The sequence below is a fragment of the Euprymna scolopes genome, chromosome 9, assembly GCF_053919585.1.
Source record: "Euprymna scolopes isolate OS-2025 chromosome 9, ASM5391958v1, whole genome shotgun sequence".
Lineage (NCBI taxonomy): Eukaryota > Metazoa > Mollusca > Cephalopoda > Sepiida > Sepiolidae > Euprymna > Euprymna scolopes.
In genome coordinates this window covers 145,995,260-146,018,598 of record NC_136490.1, presented here as the reverse complement: position 1 = coordinate 146,018,598, position 23,339 = coordinate 145,995,260, and the positions used below count along the sequence as shown (strand labels likewise).

Genomic DNA, 23,339 nt, shown 5'->3' with positions numbered 1-23,339 from the left:
GTCATGGTGCTGCTGTATGTGTTCCTCCCTTGTAGTTGGTTATTGTTGGTGGTGATGATTGCGTCTTGCCTAACATGGTAAATTGTTGCTGTCTGAAGATACCGGCTTCCTGATTTAAAATGTCCCGAACATTAACGTTATTAAAAAGGAATTCACTGTTTAAAACACTCGATAATAAATTAAGATTAAATGGCTAGAAAGATCTAACGAGTGTTAAATTGTTTTTAATAAATATTACTATTTATTAAAAATAAAATTGATTTTTTTTTTTTTCAAATTTTCAAATAGTAAAATATTCATCTTCAGGAAATTGGGCAGTTTTTTCGTTTATTTTTGTTTTGTTTTTTCTTCTTTTTCTTCTTCTTATATGCCATGTTTTTTCCTTTCATTTGCAAAACTCAATCATGTTCTGCAAAGCCAACAACAAAAATAACAATTTTCCTCTACAAAACAGCAAAACTAAACACCATGAATAAATATTTGAAGACTTAAAACACTTGGAACATAAAAACGTCGTTCCAAAATTACTGGATTCGCCATTAAATAACACACAAAGGGTGGATCTGCCATAAAACAAAACAACCAAACTAAAGACCATGAATAAATATTTGAAGATATAAAGAACTTGAAGAATATAAACCTTCACCAAAATAACCAGATTCGGTATTGAAAAACCTGAAAAGTGTTTGCGGATTGTTACCCTCATTTTCATGGTTGTTGTTTCATCACATTCTGGCCAACTCATGCTCTGGTCTTCTTCAGGTAATTAATCACGACAGGATAGGAATACTGAGTCTTGTAACTGTATCTCCAGTAATTACTGCCTTCCATAGTTGTCATTTCACCATGTTTTGTCCAACTGATCCTATGGCCTGCTCAGGTAGGATTGAAACCACTACCTTTAGACAATGCTCACCTGGAACCGTAGAGACTCAACACCTCTATCCACTGCGTCACGGGCCTCGAAGGTCAGAGGATGAGTTGGTCGAAACGTGATGAAACAACAACACATACGAAGATGAGGATAACAGTCTGCAAAAAGAATGAACGAACTTTATTTTTATTAGATTTAACTTGTTTTATACATTTTTATACATTTTCATACATTTTTTTGTTTTATACATTTTCATACATTTTATACATTTTTATACATTTTCAGTAGATTTAGCTTGTTTTATACATTTTTATGCATTTTCATTAGATTTAGTTTATTTTATACATTTTTATACATTTTTTGTTTTATACATTTTCATACATTTTTTTGTTTTATACATTTTCATACATTTTTATACATTTTCATTAGATTTAGCTTGTTTTATAAATTTTCATACATTTTTTTTGTTTTATACATTTTCATACATTTTTTGTTTTATACATTTTCATACATTTTTATACATTTTCATTAGATTTAGCTTGTTTTATACATTTTTATACATTTTTTTTGTTTTATACATTTTCATACATTTTTTTTGTTTTATACATTTTCATACATTTTTATACATTTTCATTAGATTTAGCTTGTTTTATACATTTTTATACATTTTTTTTGTTTTATACATTTTTATACATTTTTTTTGTTTTATACATTTTCATACATTTTCATTAGATTTAGCTTGTTTTATACATTTTTATACATTTCTTTTGTTTTATACATTTTCATACATTTTTTTGTTTTATACATTTTCATACATTTTTATACATTTTCATTAGATTTAGCTTGTTTTATACATTTTCATACATTTTTATACATTTTCATTAGATTTAGCTTGTTTTATACATTTTTATACATTTTCATACATTTTTTTGTTTTATACATTTTTATACATTTTCATACATTTTTTTGTTTTATACATTTTTATACATTTTCATTAGATTTAGCTTGTTTTATACATTTTTATACATTTTCATACATTTTTTTGTTTTATACATTTTTATACATTTTTATACATTTTTTTTTGTTTTGTTTTATACATTTTTATACATTTTCATTAGATTTAACTTGTTTTATACATTAGATTTAACTTGTTTAAAAAACTCGCTTTTTCTTCATTTAAACACTCTAACCTGAGCCAGGTGACTCAACAGATAACAATTTTTTTAGGTGATCCAACCGGTAATATTTATTTATAATAATAGTAAAATACATTTCAAAAATGTGATCGTCCTCTTCCTCCTCTTTTAGTTACAATAACAGAAAAATGCTTCACAAAAAAATGATCACTTGGAACCATAGAGACTCAACGTTTTTATCCACTGATCCACTGCACAAAAAGAATGAGTGCACAAATTATGAAACCTCATCTCAAAAGATTCCAAAACTAAAAAACTGAAAAGGGTTGATAAGACAAAATAATCAGATTAAAGAAAGAGTGAATAAAACTCATTGCATTCATAGTTGATAGTAAATACTTTTTGGTGGATGGAAGAAATGGTTGGTCATGAGTCGGGTGTTTTGTGGGCCTGAAAGTGCCAGTCAAGAATGTCATTGTTTCATGAGTAAACATCTTAGATAGGTAGAAATGCAAGATGTATATTAAGAATATCCGTATTTCTACGAAAAAAAAAAGTAAACGAAGTGTTGATGTTGTATAATATTCTTCATTTCATCTTGTTTAACTTGAAGCACTTTAACATATTCTAAAAATAAATAAATAAACGTTGAATAAATCTAATATATAAAAGGCTATATGTCTGTCTGTCTGTCTGTCTGTCTGTCTATCTGCCAGTCTCCATATTTTCAAACTCTATCTCTTCCAAAACTAAAAGTCGCAGAGTAGCGATAGGGGTCACAAATGATTGGATTTTTGTATGAACCGTTCTTTTATAGGTCTTTAGCCGGTTAAAATAGTTTTTATAAGGGGTCAAAATTGGGTAAAAAATTTAAAAAAATCCTTATACGTTTTTCACATTCGTTTATTTTTAATTTTTGCTTTCGGTTTGGATTTTAGCTGATGCCACCCAAATACTTCTTTTTTTTTTTTTTTACTTTTGAAATCACGACTCTATAATAATATATACGAAATCTGGACAAATTAAAATATTATATTTAAGCGTATTTTACGACCGGGCAAAGCCGCTCCCACTCTCGGTGTTTAAAAAAATATTTATCAATGCTAAATAAATTATGGAAATTGAGGAATCTTTTTTTTTTTAGATTTTAAATATATCCGGCGCAAGAATAAGTTGGTGCATCATTTTAAAATAATGATTCAATATACAAGACTTTATTACAAAAACAAGATAAAAACCGTCAGTATCCACGATATTCTGCTCGTGACTGGCACACTTTCAAATTTGGTGAAAGTTTTGAATCCTTTGGCTTTGAATAAAAAATTTCTTGATGAATTTCTTTGTAATTGAAACACTCAAATTTGCAAAACTTCATTAAGTTCTGCATTGACTGATGGTTTAATTGAGCAATGGCTACTGTGTCATAATTTTCAAACTGCTTAATTATTCATTCTTCTTACTGATCTCTTAAATGGTATATAGTTTTGAATGAATCGATCAGCTAAACACAATAGTAAGAAATCTTGATAGTATTTTCCACTCAGTGAAGAAAACAGTTGATGGTGATTTGTAACGCCTCCTTGAGAAGGTGGTTAAGGACTCTTATTTCTCTATATTCTCAGCACGTGTCGTCTAGACTTCTCGGAGGTTGTTACGTGAATCTGGTATGCTGAAAGCGAATATTGAAGTGGCAGGCAGGAAGAAAGACAAACAATTGTAGTCTATTTACAAAAGCTTAATTTTAACAAAATTATGTACAAAATGTTTTTACAATTCTCATTCAGATTTTGTAAGTATTTTTCAAAGTCTCAACTCTCTTCACAGACAGCGACAGACGGATGGATGAGGTAGGTGGAGAGGGGCCCTCTCCAGGGAACGGCGGGTTTATACGACCTGTTCTCCCTGAATTCAACAAGCAATCTGTTTAATTTTAGAGTGCATCGACCCGATGTGGGTGGGGTTGAAGTCTCCCCAGCCAATCAAATCATGCTAAGCCCCAACGATCTGAGACCCCATTCAAGACTAAAAATCCCATAACCTCGAGGTCACCAACCATCACTCAACCAGTACAATATGTTCGTCTAACATTCTCGCATTTCCTGTTGTTGAGTTTTTCCCAAATAACAAAATATCTCAGGTCTTCCAATCCCCAAAAAAAAACAAATATATCCATTTTGACAGTGAATTAAAATATATCTATATTTATCTTCTCTATCTTAAATCCTTGGGTTATCTGGCGTCACCCGGGAATACAAAGCTACCTCAGCGTAGTTCTAACGCTCCTCAATGGGGGTTACGTTACAGATTCCTAGAACAATGTGTTCAAGTTTCACCTAAAAGGCAGTCACTGTGAAAATGAGTAATCAATGCATTTGCAGTGGGAGTAAATTGCATGCCTGAATGGATTCTTTTATACAGTAGGGGTGCGTTTCTACTCCATTTGTTATTCTTATTGCTTGATAATAAAGATGACTCCCAGTGATTACTTAACTCACATCCAATATTTACAACTAATAAATATGCGTATATGTTATATTAAATACTAAAAGACGTATCTGGCGTTAACCGATATTAAATGTAACGTTAAATTCCTTTAAAAGAAGTGAAGTAAAAATAAAAAAACGGAAACAAACAGACATGTGCATGTGGGTCTCATGTTTTTCTAAATAGTTCACTTCATGTAAGTAAAATAAAAATTTGAAATTTAAACCGAAACCTAAACAGTGAGTCAAGTACGATAACCAATGCTACTATCTTTAAAAAATTGTTTTAAACTCTTGTGGAACAGTTGATAAACCGATAAAAATCCAATGACCTCCAAGTACTAATTTTTCAACTGTAACCCCCTTAGCAGTCCTTTTTTTTTTTTTTTTCATGAAAACCAATTACAAAGTTTTCCATATGCCTGAATACCCTATATACCAAATTTCAAGTCTGCAGATCAAAAATTCGTTTAGTATATAGTTGGAGAAGTCTTCTCTCTCTCTCTCTCTCTCTCTCTCTCTCTCTCTCACTCACTCACTCACACACACACACTGACTTTTATAGATATATAGATTAAACCTTTTTAATGCAAACAGGTTACAAATTAGTAGATAAATCCAAACAATGTGTTCTTGACTAATTTTCTTAATGTATATCTTTTAAAATAATTTATGTCGTCAATAGTAATGCTTAACTTTTTTTTATATAAGAATTAAAAATGTAGATGTTCATACCCCACACTGTAGTAAACCAATTGTTTTCTGCATTTTATAGATATAATGACGTATCCTGCTCTCTCTCTCTCTCTCTCTCTCTCTCTCTCTCTCTCTCTCTCTCTCTCTCTCTCTGCCCCCTTTTCCTTATTTTTATAACACTCATCTGTTTTGTATTTATCTTTAATTATCTTTGAATGAAGTTCAGAATTTTATTCCCATTTTTTGTTCACTGTCTCATGCTGCCTATTTCCTGTATTGTTTTATGCTTTGCTTACTTGTATCGTAGGCAAACGGCAATTGATAGTGAAATAAGAGAATTTTTTTTTTTTTTTCACCCCAAACAAGGCACATTGCCACTTTGATGTAGTGAGCTACTATTAAGGACACAGGCTACAAGGGAACTAGGTGGGGAGTTGAGCAGTAAGATGTCGGTTCACGTTACACTTGAACTTCTGCATGTCAGTACAGTTGGGGAAGCAGGAACCCGGAAGGGAATTTCAAAGTCTAGCGGTTCTGGGGAAGAAACTACTGGAGTAGCAGGCTCTCTTACATCTGGGGATCTCTACTGTGAAGGGGTGAGATTTTACTGCTTGTCGGGTTTGTTGGGGGTATTTACGTAGATGGGTACAAGTGTTTGCAGTTCATTGGAACATTCACCGTTAAAGTACTTGTAGAACAGGCACAGGGATGCTACATTTCGTCGATGGGACAAAGGCTGAAGCTTTGATGACAGTTCAGGACCTATTAGGTTGGCGACTCTCTTTTGAACCTTGTCTAGGAGTGAGAGACTAGTAGCAGATGCACCGGCCCAAATATGACAACAATACTCCATACATGGGCGAATGGTGGCCTTATAGAGGTACAGGATACTTTCAGGCGTTAGTAGCTTTCTAGCACGATAGAGAGAACCTACCTTTTTCGCAGCAGTCCTGGCAATGGTCTCAATGTAATTGTTCCAACACATGTTTCCTGTGAACGTTAGGCTGAAGAGTTTAAAAGATGTACTTTCAGATAAAGAGTCTTTGGCCATTACTATTGGTGGTAGAGAAGGTTTCTTGTAATTATTAAAGAAAACAAGTTTAGTCTTGGCAGCATTGAATGTGACCATCCATTTTTGTCCCCATTCCACTACAGATTGGAGGTCATCCTCTAGTGTTTCTGCCATTTCTTTAGATATGTGTTCATTTGTTTTCCTGTCATGTCTGTTATAGAACGTGGTGTCATCAGCATATATACCCATCTCACAGACAATTTTGTCAGGGAGGTAATTTCTGAATATTAGGAATAATAGAGGTCTAAGAATAGACCTCTAAGGAACTCCCGCATTTATATCATATTGTTTAGATGTACGACCATCAATGACAACCTGGATTTTTCTCTTATCCAAGAAGGATTTAATTATATTAAAGATTCTTCCAGTGATACCGTATGATCTGATTTTCCTGAGAAGACCGTCATGCCATACCCTGTCAAAAGCCTTAGATATATCTAGAGCTACTGCTCTACCCTCCCCTGCTTTGTCAAGTGAATGGTATATATGCTCGGAGATTACAGTTAGGATGTCTGCTGTGGAATGGGCTTGCCTAAATCCGTATTGTTGGTCGGTCAGAAGTTTAGCATCTGTAAGGTGATGGACTAGAGCTCGGTTAATTATGGACTCAAATATTTTAGCAAAAAGTAGGAGGAGGCTAATGGGGCAGTAATTTACTGGGTCAGTTCTTTCACCAGAATTCTTGAAAACTAGTATCACAGAAGCAGTTTTCCAGCAGGCAGGAAAGCAAGATTCATTGAGGCATTTATTGTAAAGTTTGGAAAGGATTGGAGCTACTTCGACAGAGCACTTTTTTAATAGCACAGCCGGGATGAGATCAGGTCCACATGCTTTTGAAGTGTCAAGATTTTTTATCTTTTTATTTTTATCTTTTAGCACCTGAGAAGGGGTGATTTATCAGATTGTCTAGTGCAAAGGAAAGTCCAAGAAAGGGTGGTTAGCAGGGCCCAGTGTGGAGTTGGAAGCAAACCGTCTGGCAAGCATGTTAGTCTTCTCGGTTGCTGAGCAAACAACCTCATGATTGTTGGAATGTGGGGGAATTGTTGATTGCCAATTATTTACTACACTGTTGTAGATTTTCCAGAAGTCACAGGTTCCTAATTTCTGTGCTTTGATGCGTTTTTTGGTGGTTTCAGTAAATTCTCTCTTAGCTGTCACTATTTCTTTCTTACAGTTACTTCTGGTTTCTATATACTTCTGTCTGTTTGAACTGGATTTATGTCAGTTAAATCTGCGGTACGCAAGCTGCCTTTGTGTGATGGCAGCTGCACATGTGGAAGTAAACTATTGGAGAGAGTGGGGCTTGCTATAAAATTTCCACGTGGGAACATGTGCTTCAATTGCTGTTTTTAACCATTCAGTGATCTCATTTGCGCACTGTTCAGCAGGAAGTGAAAAAATATTTTGCCATGGGGCGTCTTTGATGAGATCCCTGATGGCTTCCCCATCAGCCTTTTTATAATATCCTGTTGTTTTGAGGAATGGCTCTTCTATTTTGGCTCTAGAGTTTAGGGCGATTTCAACTATTATCACTACATGATCAGCATTCCCAAGTGGATTTGTAACACAATCATCAGGAACTGTAGTCAAAAACAGATCTAAAAGTGATGCGTGTTGTTCTTGCTGCTCAGGGAAACGGGTTGGAAACGTAACCATCTGTGATAGGGAATGAGTTATAGAGAAGCTATGTGTTGTGCTACCAGCTGCGTCTGTGTAACTAGAAAATCCAAGCCAGTTGTTGTGGTGGACATTGAAGTCTCCAAATACATGCACTTGTGCGCTAGTGTCGAGGAAAAGTGCTGTATCTATGCTGTCAGAGACTTTGTTTATTAGGGTACAGTCCTGGGTCGAGGGAGAGCGGTAGCGAAAATAAAAGTAACTAATGTTACGTTGCATGTTAAGTCTAAAGCACATAAAGGCTTGATCATCCGATTCTAGTTTTGTTTCTCTAGTCAAGGGGAGGGTGTTTCGAATATAGACCTCAAGCCCGTGCATATGTCTGTCAGAGTCCTTACGGCAGAGTGGGAGGTATCTAGACATGTTAAAGTAATTAGAGGGGATGGAGGAGTGTAGGTTAGTCTCACTTAGTGCTAAGATATCCGGGGTGTTTGTTAATAGAAATGCTTCAACATCATTTAAATTAGTTCTAAGCACACGGATGTTTGTAAATGCAAGCCTCAAGGGAGAAGGCAATTTGATTTTGTTTGAGTTTTGTCCTGGTTTAAGCGTAATTTTAGATTGTACTGTCACTTTTTTTTTTTTTAAGAGTTTCAGTTTAGGTAAGGGATGCTGAACAAGTGGTTATGCAGAATACCAGGCATGCAACACAAGTAAACCATCAGCTGACCTTCCATCTACTAGGACTGTGGCTGCAGGAAAGCCCACTGGGGATGAGTGCAGAGTCCCTTTCCCTGCGCGACATGGCACTACACACATTCCGATATTATACAACTGTTGCTGGAGCAGCCGCTCTAAGCACTACCAAAGAGTTAGGGCGCCTGTACTACCAGTCGGGAACAGCAGCCAGGAACTGTCAATCCGGTACTCTCAACCCATCAGACGATGGTCAACCCAATCTACTTGTACTTACTATATGGAATTCAAGGACTCTCAAGTGCCCAGTTTAGAGGGGGATGGAATGTGTCGGGAGGGGGGAAAATGGCGTTTATTGCCCTAGTCAGGAAACAAGATCAACCACTGAGTGTTTCTGTCGAATCCCTGTGCTTCGACCTCTACGCCTGGCTAATAGGCAAAGAAGGAGTATGGAAGCCAAGTGATAGACAGTGCCTATTTACTCCTTAAGCAGTTTAGGTTTGCAAACCAGTAATTTGTTTGAGTCACCAGCTCTAGGAAGGATGTCATCGAAGATTGGAGAGCCCTCCCTCCTCTTAGGTTTAACTTCAGAGTTTTCCTTCTCCTAGACGGATGACCTGGGAAGATCTACGGGTCCATCAGCACTAAGAGGGTTTTCCTTGCACCTGGGTCCTAATCCAGGTAAGTTACTTCATAAGTTTAAAGTAACTTGTAGCGAATTAGATGAATTAACATGAAAGATATTTTTCACACTTAACTCAATTCTAAACCTGCTGAATATTTTAGCATTTATTTGTGCATTAGGGTAGGTGCCTATAATCACTGCAACAAGTAAGTGATTTTAGTTCTTATGTTTCTGCAAACTTTAAATATCTCCATTCCTTTTATGAACATTTCTCTTATCATTCTAAGGAAACAAAAACTTTTCATTTTCTAAAGAATATACTTTTGTTTCCGATAAGTTAATTTTTGGGCTTCTGCTATTCAATGAAATACGTGCAAGATTCGTGAGAACTAAATACGTCTTCTGGTTTTGAACTGTTGACTAACTGAACCCAAACGATGCATATTGCCACTTGGATGTAAGCGACTCCTATTTAGGATTATCTCTACAGAGGATTAAGTGAAGAGATGAAGGAAATTTTTGTTCACATTTCATTTAAATGTTTGCATGTTAATACAGTCGGGAAAACAGGAAGTAAGTAGGGAATTCCAACGTCTAGCAGTTTGAGGGAAGAAACTATTATAGAAGGCTTTCAGGCATTTAGGTACCTCAACAGCGGAGGAGTAGAATTTTTATGCTTGACGAGTTAGTTATTGGGATGTACATCGAGGGGGTACAAGTGCAGTGAGTTCATCAGACCTCATTCCATTAAAGTACTTGTAAAACAGGCACAGTGATGGAACATTGCTGCAATCGGACAGGGGTTAGGGTTGGTTGATAGTGCAGAACCTATTAGGTTGGAGACTCTTTTGGGGGACTTTGTCTAATTGCCAGAAACTAGTTGCAGATGCACCAGTCCAGATATGGCAGCAATACTTCATGCATGGGCAAATGGCTGCTTTATAGAGATACAGGACACTCTCTGGTGTGCATAATTTTTTAGCATGTTAGAGGAAAGCAGCAGCCTTGACAATGTTCTCAATATATTTATTCAACTTCTATAGGCTTAAGAGAGATAATTAGAATTACATAGAAAAATTAGCATAATGGCCATATCAAGGCGAGCACGCATATTAGATAAACGGGTACAAAAAAAGGAAATATTTTTTTTTTATAATAAAATGGATAAAATAATGACATTTTGCCGATTACAGATTATTTTTCAGGAAAAATGAAAAGAATTAAATAAGAGATAAATTCCCTTATGTACACATATAGATATAATTATTTTCACAACCAATGCTCACATAAGCTATCAAATCCGCAAACCAAATCTTAGACTCAAGTTCTGCCCTCCTTTTAGTTCATTAGTAAAACATATTCGAACTCAGCATTTGAAACCCGAATCACTTGCATGCAAGGTGAGACTCTGCCATTTGAGCCAGCATACCGCATACAAGAAAGTCTACTGACCAACTAACACAGATCACACAAACGGCAGTAAAGAAACACTGTGGAATGTACGTCTTTCTTTTCAATAAGGGGTGTAATCATCCAACTACTAAGAACCAACTCATATCAATTTATACTTGCTAGGACCATGTCATCCCACAAGCTAATCCAGTGAGCAAATTAATATTAGATTTTTAATGTAAGACAATATATAATTATTTAAATTCTTCAAACTACTGTTCTCATCTTGAATGTTATTTGCACAACATTTCAGTCAACATAACCTCTTATCTTCTTCAGGTGTATCTTGTCGAACTCAAAAATCTTTTCTGTTGAACCTGGGAATCTGTACGTAATTTCAAATAGAATATATAATCTACAGGGGAGGGGAGTACTCTCTCTCATTCAATCAATAATGATTGAGTATAAGTGCAATTGTATTTTATGTGTTGCCTAGACTGAGGATTGAAACTTCAACCTCTAGAAGTGTATCTTTTACAAAAGCATGGATTAAATTTTGAATTTCCTTGCAGATTTCCAAGTTCAACAAGATACTTTGTTGGAGGTTACGTTGACTGAAACGTTGCGAAAATTACACTCAAGATGAGAGCATTAGTCTGAAGAGTCCAAATAATACAAACAATCAATCTTCATGCAAAAAATTCAGAAACGACGTGTTATTATTTCTATCTCAGAAACTGGGAAGTCAACTTAAAATCACTTAGTCTGGAATACAACTTAATAACCGTCTCTACTACACTGGCATAATCCTGAACTGCCGCATCTCATTCATGGAACATATCAAAAGCCATTTTCCTGAAACAACATTCTACAAAAATTGATCGACTCTGAGTGTGGACCTACAACATACACATTTTAAAATATACAGCTTTGGCCCTTTGCCATTTTTCTGCAAACTATGTGTTCTGTTTGGTACAGGTCAACTCATGCCAATAAATTAGACCTAGCATTGAACAACACCTACAACTCGATTACTGGTTGTCGAGAGCTTACCAACCTGGACAACCTGCATCTCTTTGTGGCATTGACTCTGCAGATATGAGACCAGATGTTACCAACCGAGTAGAGATCACAGAGGCTATCAGTGATGAACCCCACTTACCTTATAGATATGAACCAACAACCTAATGATTAAAGTCAAGGATGAGCTTTCTCAACCATGTCTAACCCTTAACTTTTCAGGGAGAGAATATATTGCAGCTGTGGATCAGAGGGATAGAGAACGCCTCCTTCCTAGGGATATGTGAATTCCTCCTTCTGAAGCCCTCATTCTTTACTGCCTGAGAAGCACAGTTAGGGTAGTGTAGGATACTTAACCATCAAAGAACAGAAAGGGAATGATCAAATATTGTTATGGTTCAATGTGATTACTCAACCATCTGCAAATGTAGAGGATAATCCCATTACATATTAGGGACCCTACGTCAATAGCGATTAAGTTAGCTAGTGTGAATATTGACAAGGTTTACATTTAGTGCATGTCATGATAACTTTAATCTGCAAACAAAATCGTTCCCAGAGATAGGGGACGTAAAGTTGAGGCAGGGAGAGGGGTAGAAATCAAATGCCGTAGACAAAACAGAGGGATGATGAAGATCATGTTTCGTAGTGGAGAGAAAACAAACATTTTCAGATCAGTCTGTCCATGGAAGCAGTACAAATGAGACACCACCAATAATGTCGAAATAATATAAACAGAATGTTACCTCATTCCAGTAAGTTAGGAAATAAGATAAGAAGAAAATAATTAGTTAAGGGAACATTAGCCTCTCTCTCTCTCTCTCTCTCTCCTGTGTCAGTTATCCCCAAATAAATCTATTTATTAAAACTCCCAGCGAATGTTTCCTTGTATCCTCTTACTTCATGAAAAGAAGCTTATTTCTATAGCAACCACTAGACTGGAATGAAGGAAAGAATTAGAAAGCGTTTAAAAGATCAAGTATATCCCCCCTCCCCCGGTATATATAATGCGTATATATATATATATATATATATATATATATATATATAGGACTTGTTGATTTTGTTATTGAAAATGTTTTCATACGATACAGCACTACCTTGTCTATCTTTTACTGTGCAACCATTGCAGCTTGAAAGATCAAGAATTCAATGGTATTGAAAAGGACTGCATAAAGAAGTGAGAAACTGTGATATGACTACATACTTGAAAGACACGAAAAGAAGAAAATTAGCACTGACATTACTTTCTTACTAATTCATAGCACGTGAAATATAATGTTTTGTATGTATTCTTTTCTTAGTGTTTATTGAAATAAAAGATCTGAGGAAAGGTCAGTAAATTAATGACCTGAGTAAAACCAAGATTTGCCTCCTGCGGGGAGTTAATACATTATACACGACCATTTAATATGGCTGCTGCGTTTTTTGACATAAAATACAAGAATTTGAGAACGTTGTCATTATTTGTTCTCTTTGTAGACTTGACAGTTATTAATGACTTCAATAATCAATTTGGAAAAATGTACAAAATATGGCTATTAATATTATTAATAATAATGCTGCTGCTACTACTACTACTACTAATAGTAGTAGTAATAATAATAATACATGTGTTTAGAATATCGCATACGTTTTCCCCCAAAGAAGAAATTACAATGAATATTTGCAGGTTTATTTTCATTTATACTTTAAGTAAAAACATGCACTTTGGCATCAAAATGAGTGAAGACCCCTGTGTACTCCTGATCTCAAATATAAAATTAAAATCTTTGATATTCCAATTTTAATTTTTTTCACTGACGCACATGTTCGAGCCTCCTTCCTCCAACACACAACCACTATGTTGAACATATTGTGTTACCATGGGTAACTTTGAGTGTTTTTTTAGTAGTAGTAGGGGGGGGGTCACTGTTTATCAAGACCCAAAGACCACTCGAGGATAAGAATTAATTAGTGTCGGGTGGATGGTAAAATAACACCGTCATGATCAGTAATAGTGGGACTTGGATAGGGTTTAATTATTTAAGAGGACGTCTTAATAAGTATTGATTTACATTAGACTTGAAAACTATTATATTATAGTTAGCTGGGAAGCAGCCTTACGGTATTGTGTTCCACAGATGGGTAGTTCTAGGAAAAAGACTTTGCTCATGGAGTTTTCGTTCAGTTTTAGACACAAATAGAGAATAAGGAAAAAAATGATAGTTGTTGTAACTCAATGAGAATTAGTTTTGAATGTTTCGCAGGGGGTGGGCCACAGATTGAAACTCAGTCGAGCGCCTGCCATGAAAATAATGATAGAGCAGAGATAGACTTGCAACGTTTGTTTTGTGAGAAAAATGAACTAGGAAAGTTAACAGATTTCGAAGACAGTTTGTAACCTAATAAGGCAGGGAAGGCTACTCTTAGAGAAAAAGACAATGTTGAAGAAATGGTAATTATAAAGAGATTTTTGAATATGTGTCTACCCGTAATAGTAGTAGTATAAAAAAAATCTATAGAAGGTAAACTACACAAAAGCATTCATGTTCTATTTTTGTAGGACGTCATCAGGCTAAATGCACAGATTATGTGTAGCTTACTTGCCATAGATATATTTTCATAATACTACTAAGCTCTATTCACATATTTTGAATTGTTGATAATATATACACAATATATTGTATTAATTTATAATATTACTAGCGGGGGGGGTACCCGGCGTTGCCCGGGTGTTTAGAGGTGTGTGTGTTGGGCAGGGGGGGATCAAAACAAAAGAATAAGCGAAGTAACAACCCTGTTTAAATATTATATATAAAAACACAATGTTAAAACTTCTTTTAAAAAATCGTTGCCCGGGTGTTTGTGTTGAAGGGGGGGGGCTAAAAAACAGTTTTGGTAAGTAGTTAGGATCGAACCCGAAGCCTTGAGATGAAGGTGGAAAATAAAGTGTGCAAAAAGCCTGATACGTTACCCGCTCGGCCAGCGAGAAAGAGTAACTGAAACACGTTTGAATTTATTTAAGTATTAAAAACAGAATTGACATGTACTCAGAATAAAAGTTAATTCCGCTCCTTCTTTTTGGGCCCTGTCGGTGGGGCATTAGAATACGCCGACTGCCCCCCTGCAGAGGGTAAAAGTCCCTCAATGGGGGTCCTGGATATGACCTTAAACTATATCCAGTGGTGAGGCCCCAGCTTGTGGGCTTTGTGGAGTGTGGAGCCACCCTTTAATTACCATTGCTCCCAGGTCCACTCTGACCCAGAGTGGTAGTACCTGTTAAGGTCCCAACTATGGGTTAAATAGAAACCGACGTGAAAACAACAAATATATTCTATTAAAAACAATTTTTCTTCAGAATCTTTGGATTCAGCATTAAATAACCCGAAAAGGGTTGATATGCCGTAAAACAAAAACAACCAACCAACAACCTTCTTTTTGACCTCATTAATGAGGTCAAATAGAAGTAGCAGAGTTAACTTTTACTGTGGAACGGCTTTTTGGTTTGTTTATCCAGCTGGTTGTTTCCCCAAGATGTTGGGGAGGGGGAAACCAGCTCCCCATATAAAGGGGATTGTCCAAATTGAATAGCAATTGTCTGATATAAGGAGTTTGGCCCCACATTTATCAAAGCTGATTGCTTCTGGACGTTCTCCGGTGCCGGGAACAATTCTCAGCTTTGAATTAGTTTTGGTTTTATACAAAAAAGCTGAACGAACACAACGGGCTGAAATATCAATAATTTTGTAAAAATCGACGTAAATAAATCTAGACGCAACGCACGTTCGCAAATCATACATATTATGATCTAGGGGATATATAAACACTTCTAAGACATAGTACCCCCCCCGAGGACCCCCCGAAAAAAGCCTTTCTTGGACATACAAAACGCACACGCCCGTTTTGCCTTTTATATATAGAGATGTATATATATAGAGAGAGAGAGAGAGAAAGAGAGAGATTCATAAAATTATTTTTCATGGTAAACAGCTGATGATCCTTACAATAATATTAGGACTAGTGTCAATTTTTTGAAGCAAACTAATGCAGTGATTAATTGTCTTACAATCACAGGAGTTTTCCAATGAAGGACTTGGGACTAAAGTTTTTATATATATATGACACAATCACGTTTACACATGAGTTCTCGTCAGATCACCAAAGTTAAGCAACGATGAGCCTGGTTAGTACCACATAGATGACCATTTGGGAAGGCTAGGCGCTGTATGCACCACACCGAATCATAGAAATTTCCAGGTTGGTATCTGGGAGTGCACTAATTCACTGTGAGAGATGCACCTCCAGTCTTTAAGATATGCATTTAAGAGAAAGAAAAATGTAAAGACCTGTGGTCTGCTGTATGCTCTGCCTTGTGGCGACCACCGCACTGACAAAAAATAACTGTAGTACCCAAAATTGTGGTTGGTTCTACACAAAGCCTTCACCTCTATATACAAATCATCTGTGTGGATTTCGAAACAACATAGTTGTTGTGGCAAAATCTCATACATTGAAATCGATGGGAGAGTCCATTTTTTTATTTTTTACTAAATAACCCAAAAAATTCTGTTTTTTTAATTTTTTTTTTTTATTAGTCATTGAATGAAGTTGGAATATTTACAATTGTTTTGAGATTTAGACATTTAGCCAGAATATGAACATCAGACATGATAGAAAAACATACACACCATGCCCCGTCATTAGTTATAAGCCAGACAGCTATGATAAGGATGCAAGTGTCTAGAGGTCTCATTCAAGACTATTTACTTTATGACTTCAAGGTGGGCTTATCACCAGCTGCATCAAATCGCCACATATGTCAAGCATTTTGGAATAGTGCTGTGGATGAACGTAATGTAAGGCGTTGGTTTCAAAAAATCAAGTCTGGAGATTTGTCCCTCCATGATGAGCCTTGCAATGGATGATCACAGATCTTAAATGATGGTGTCCTGAATGCGTCTATTGAAGAGGACATTAATCTAAGATGTGCTGAACTTGCAAGAAATCTCAATGTTTCCAATAAAAGACTATCTGCACTGCCTAGGTAAGATGTACAAACTGAGCAAGTGGGTTCCGCAACCACTGTTGGAGGTCCACAATCGAGTGCTTACAAAAAAAAAGCATGAGTTATGCAAAGTAAATATGACTTACGTTAATATGGTCTTGAAACTTTCAGGATACAAATTCTGAGACCAGTATAAACAGGTTATGCTGATATTACTAAAATGACTGTGCTTGAATATCTAAGAATGATAATTGTGACTCGTAAATAGTATGGTTGACACTAAACATGGCAACATTGTAAAAACCGGCTCAAAATGTAGCACTAAGCCCAACGGAACAAAACCTAACACATCCAGCCAATCTCAAGATTAATTTCAAAGAGAGACAAAATATCCAGTTATAAATCTGTATGTGGGCAAATTTGGATAGCTTTTGGTTTACATTATTTGTTGCACAGTATTATTTAAAGGAAATAATTTTGAATATTTATTCAGCTAGCACTCGTGTTAGTTTTTATTCTTATTTTTTAATTCCAATATTTTTCAATTCTCAAGTAATAGAGCCAAATATATGTCTTCGGTTTTTGTATTGTTTTGTCAGGATACAATTTTAAAATTTATTTAAGGTAGCAACACATCTGATTCTTTAGATTCGTCTGTGTAAATTTACTTATAGTTGGGATGTTGGTTTTTGTATGATTTCAAATTCATCCTGAAATACAATTGGGTTAGATTAGTTCTTTGAAGTTACTGTCAAATCACGTACAATGCAATTTTGGAAATTATTGATTGGCGAATGAAACCAGAGTCTAATCGCAGTTTATTTCTAAGTTCCTGGACACAATAACCAAAAGGCCTAATATATACAATAACTAGAAGGCATAATATATGCAATAACTAAAAGGCCGTATATATACAATAACTAAAAGACCTAATATATACAATAATTAAAAAGCCTAATATATACAATAACTAAAAGGCCTAATATATACAATAACTAAAAGGCCTAATATATACAATAACTAAAAGGCCTAATATATACAATAACTAAAAGGCCTAATATATGCAATAACTAAAAGGCCTAATATATGCAATAACTAAAAGGCCTAATATATACAATAGCTAAAATGCCTAATATATGCAATAACGAAAAGGCCTAATATATACAATAACTAAAAGACCTAATATATGCAATAACGAAAAGGCCTAATATATGCAATAACTAAAAGGCCTAATATATACAATAACTAAAAGGCCTAATATATACAATAACTAAAAGGCCTAATATATACAATAACTAAAAGGCCCAATATATACAATAACTAAAAGGCCTAATATATGCAATAACTAAAAGGCCTAATATATACAATAACTATGATTTTTCTCTCAAACAAAGTTTGATATTTTGGATTAAACATGCACCAAAGGCAGGATTTAGTGGACATGACAACTTTGTCACATATTGAAGTGCCAATTTTTCTCTTATATGTAAAGAACCTTCATTCGCTTCAATATATAAACTTTCTACTGAAGACATTAAAAAATACCGCTAATGCGAGTCTTACTACCTGAGGTATGAATAGTTTCCAATTGCTTCAGGTATTATGGTCTTGCTGTATGATAGATGTAACTTTCATAATCAAGTTTCGATGTCATAATTGTTTGATATAGCTGAAGTACAGAATTTCTTATCAGCTTCTGAATCAGTGTTATCTACTAATCAAAGTAGATTAATTGCTTTGTTGCATTTTTGTCGGATATACAAGGGATAAAATACAATTTTTTATCAAGGATAATTCCAAGCAACTTATATTCGTCTGCCATTTGTATTTCTGCCATTTACTTTCATCTTTATGTATCTTGGCTCAGTTGCAAAATTGATATAGTTTGTCTTCATTTCAGAAAATATGAAACCGTTTTCTTCAGTCCATTTGTTGATTTTATTTATGCCTAGTTGTAATTTTTTCTGCCAGGTGTATGCATTTTACTCTTCAGCAAAAAAAAAAAAAAAAAAAAAGAAGTCATCTACGTACACTGAACTTTTGACTATTAGGGTCAAGGATTTATCCTGGCATTTAAGAGTGTCCTTGATAGGAAACTATTTTTCATCTATAATTTTCCAACAATCTGTCCTTTTTTTTTATTTTCGGTTTTATTGCCCCAAATTTCATGATGATGTTTTTTAAGTCAGCAAACATTAACAGACTACGAATAAAAAATTTACATTATTTCTTGAAACATCAAATGTTGAAAGACAAGGAATACAATAAAAGATATTCGTAAATTCATAAAGTTTCGTGCCAGAGAAAATAAATAGTCCAGTAGTGTAGAAGAAATACGTGTGGAACAGTATTAAAGATTGACGATTTAGAATTTGAAGTTATGGAAACTAAGTGTGGAAGTAAGAGAGAAGGTAGAATCCATAATGAACCAATACAATCTCAATCCGGGTTTTAATTTTGCGAACAATATAAAAACTTAGAACTTTCAATCATGGAACCTGATTCTTAGTTTATTAATGATTTATCTAGAATATTGAGCATCCCTCTGAAAATAGAATTTATTTGATAATATTTTTTTCAAATTCTCTTTTATTCTGATATAAAAAAAAACATTGTAGGGAGTCTACACAGATCAATCGATGTTTCTACATTCTTTATGTATGGTTATGTCTCCTAATCTAATTTATATAAAATATCTAGTCTAATCTAATTTATATAAAAAGCTCTACACACGTATGGAGAACTTTTGAAGAAGTATCGGTTTTAGTTTCTATTAGTAATATAATTAAACTTAATTATATATATATAGTTATATTTTTTTTGGGGGGGGGAGTCCCACAGAGTGATCTACGAGGGGCATGCAATAAGTAATGCCCCTGATCCACTTCCCATAGGAGTAGAATTAGTCTTTCTCTACATAGGAACCACTCAGAGTTATGCATTTCTCCCATCGTTTGATGCAGCTTTGGAGACCATTTTTGTAGAACACCCCAGGTTGGTTCTCCAACCACAACATGACTTCAGAAATCAAGGCTGCATCATCTGATAAACGCTTTCCTTTCAAAAACAACTTCATGGCTGGGAAGAGGTGAAAGTCAGAGGGTGCAAGGCCAAGAGTAGGGAGGATGGGGAAGTATTTCATAACCACACGCCCGTGCTTCTGATCTGGCGACATGCGAGTTGTGGACCAGAGCGTTGTCCTGCAGGAGGAGGGTACCTTTGCTGATTTTGCCCCGTCTCTTGCTTTTGATAGCTTCCCTTAATTTCCTCAAAAGTGAAGCATAATAGGCTCCTGTAATTGTGGTACCCTTTGCCAGGAAATCTGTCATCACTACTCCGTCCTGGTCCCAGAAGACTGTGAGCATGACCTTGCTAGCGGAGGGCTGCACCCTTGCCTTCTTTGGAGATGGTGAGTCCAAGTCTTCCACTGCATTGACTCGGCTTTGATCCCTGGATCATAGTGATGGACCCAGGTTTCCTCCTGTGTAATTAGTCTTTTGAAAAACTTTGACTCATCTTCTTGGCACATCTCCAAATTCATCCTCGAGCACTTGGCACATTCTCGCTTCTGGAATGGTTGTGAGCAACCTGGGAATCCATCTGGCAGACACCTTATGCATATGCAAATGGTCATGAATGATAGTTTCCACAGACCCTGTACTAATCTTGACATCTTGGGCTATTTGGCGAATAGTAATGCGCCGATCTTCCAAAATGGCAGTTTCAATTTGATGGACAGATGCCTCATCAATAGCAGAAGGTTCCGGCCATGCTTGAATTCACGATGCCAGCGTTTTACAAGGTCATATGATGGAGCATTATCACCATAAGTTTCCTTCATTTCATCAAAAGTATCCTGTGGTGTGCATCCTTTCAAATACAAAAACCGGATCACTGCTCAACATTCAACAGGCTCCATTTCACACCTGACTCAGTTCAAACACCTGTAAAACAGAAACCACAATTTGTTCAGAGCTGTAATTTGCCACATAACCCATAAAGATATAAATCATTGCACATGCAAAATTTCAACTAGATCAGACAACTGGAAGTTAGTCAGGGGTATTACTTATTGCACGCCCCTTGTATTATAAGCAAAATCCTAAAATAAGAGTGTATTATTTATGTTTTGTTTATGGAAAGTTTGGATAAGTCATCAGTACCGTCTGTTTCAAACCCAATAATTATGGACCGTTTTAGATACTCATATCAAGCTCTCTTCAGCCAATAATCATCAAAAAGAAAAATTATATATATATATATATATATATATATATATATAGTAGCGGGTGTCCCCTGGCCTTGCCCGGTTATAAAATTCGCTTAAATATGGTATTTTAATTTATGCAGATTTTGTATTTATTATTATAAAACCAATCCTCTATTGATTATTATATTGTACCTAATATATAGTAGTGGCTATCTGATATGGCCCCGTCGTAAACTATTCTTAAATCTAATATTTTAATTTATGCAGATATCATATTTATTATTATAAAGAAAATTCTTTATTGATTATTATTATATTATACCTAATATATAGTAGTGATTTCAAAAAGTTAAAAAAGCAATGACTTAGATACCATTAGCGAGAATCGAAACACAAAACATTTAGCACTATAGCTTTAGTTATTACCATTTGAGCTATCGTCAGATGGACAAGAAATAGTTAAAAATGAACAGACTTTTACTTAGAAATGTATATTTTTGCATGCGTAGAAGAGCACTTTAAATTGACTTACACATGCTAAGTTCTAATTCCTTTTCAATTTTGATCACTTAGCAGCTATTTTTACCGGCTAAACATCAAATCGGATTTGTTCTACATGTCCAAATCCCCTATATATCAAGTTTCTAGTCTGTAGACCAAACATTGACAGAGGAGTTTGGTAGAGATCGTTCCTCAGACAGACAATGTCACACACACACACACGCACACACATATATATAGTCAGTTAACAGTTTGAGATAGTTTTAAGGGATTCAAGGGGATTGAGAAAGCAAGAAACGGAAAAAGATTTTCTTAATTTTCTTGTTTCATTTGTACTCCTTGATGAATAATAAGGATTTTGTATGCCTTCCTTATGGGTTTATAATTTTTTTTTTTAATTTGAATAAATTTTCAATATTAAGATTTTTTTTTTACATTATATATATAATCTCCCAAACAGCTTCTTGGTAAATAGCTGACGATCCTTCATTTTCTAATTAAACATTTGATTTAAGGTTTCTTTTTCTTTTTAAGCTGATATATAAATTCCCTTTTCTAATATGTGAATTTACCAGCGGTAGATCGACTTATGCAAGTGCTAGTATGTTGAACATGTTATCCGTAGGAATTTAAACTGCATTTTTGTATATTTATTATCATATTGTTTTATAACATACTCAAAATATTCTTTAAACTATATATAATCATTTTCGGTTTAATGTCCGTTTTACATGCTGACATATGTTAGATATTTAATATGTTGTTGTTTTATTGTTCTTTCTCATGAAAGAACAGTAATACACATCATAACATGCCGAAAAACTAATTGTTTTTCATTTTAAATTTATTCCAGATTTGCCACATGGTTGGGAAATGAAAATCTCAGAAAATGGTACAGTTTATTACATTGAGTGAGTAATAAAATGTTTTTGTCAATTTTATCTGATTCTTAAACATTGTATGAGGTCCCCAGAATCATACGGTACTGAGCACCACTGTTAAAAAGAGTTAGGAAACAAGTTCAAAGGTTTGCGACTTTGTAACCCGTGTATCTCAGGAAATAATAGAGATATTCGTTGGGGGTTTGTTTTAAAATAAAGTGTAACACCCAAGTTATCGCATCATGTCATGTACATTCCATCAATCATGATAGTTGTGATGTAATTATTATTGAGACAATAGTAGTGTAATAATGAGATGTGTTATCGCTTGTAAACATAGTAATAAAGTTTAATAAAGTTAATGAAAGAAGACAAAGTTTTACTGCACTTACATTGCTTCTTAGTCATTCTGTACTGATGTTGGTGTCAACATAATCCATGAATGCGTTTGCAATCATCTGGATAATCAGCATCATCAGACGCTTCACTGACAGCCATAGTTGCATGTGAGGTTGGGTTTTTGTCTCTGTCTTGACGAAGAGCTTTTTGTTTATCTAATAATAATACAACTGCAGGACTTCTACCCAGTCATGGCTGACAGAACGAGAGCATGCTACCCTTGTGGATTAAATAAAGGGATTTGTTCGAAATTCTATGCAGATTCCCGAGTTTTGTTGAAGTCGGGAATCTTTCTAGATTACCGACTTCAACAGAATACATCTGGAGAAGATTGGAGGTTACATCAACCGAAACATTGTTCGAATAATACTCAAGATGAGAACAGTGGTCCAAATAATCCAAATCATTTTTACTTTGTTTCTATATCTTAAATTGCAGTTTAAAATTACAAATGGAATAATCGTACAGAATAAGGTTGTACCACTTTCACTCTCTCTTTTGTTCTACTCTCTAATATCGTTGCGATCAGCATCTTCTTAGAGAGATGTGGTGGAAGCAGACTTTGTGCTGCTTGCTCACGTCCTTCTACTTTCTATTTCTATTAGTAAGGAAATGAAGGCGAATCTCAAGAAAGAACTGGATTAAATTTTCTGCTATCAAAGGATATTTCAAATAGATTTTTGTTAAGATTAGAATAATCTCAACTAGCAGGACCTATGAAAATTCCACAGAATGAGAAATCTACTGAAT

General features: G+C 35.0%; 1 protein-coding gene across 2 annotated transcripts in view; it reads left to right on the top strand.

Moving 5' to 3' along the window:
* LOC145284891 (WW domain-containing oxidoreductase-like) overlaps positions 1-23,339 on the top strand; it is an 820,745-nt gene that overhangs the window by 382,460 nt on the left and 414,946 nt on the right. For both annotated transcript variants that reach the window (XM_080133963.1, XM_080133964.1), the window contains exon 3: positions 22,163-22,220. In XM_080133963.1, the coding sequence (XP_079990089.1) occupies positions 22,163-22,220 (58 nt within the window). The remainder of the gene's footprint in view (positions 1-22,162; positions 22,221-23,339) is intronic.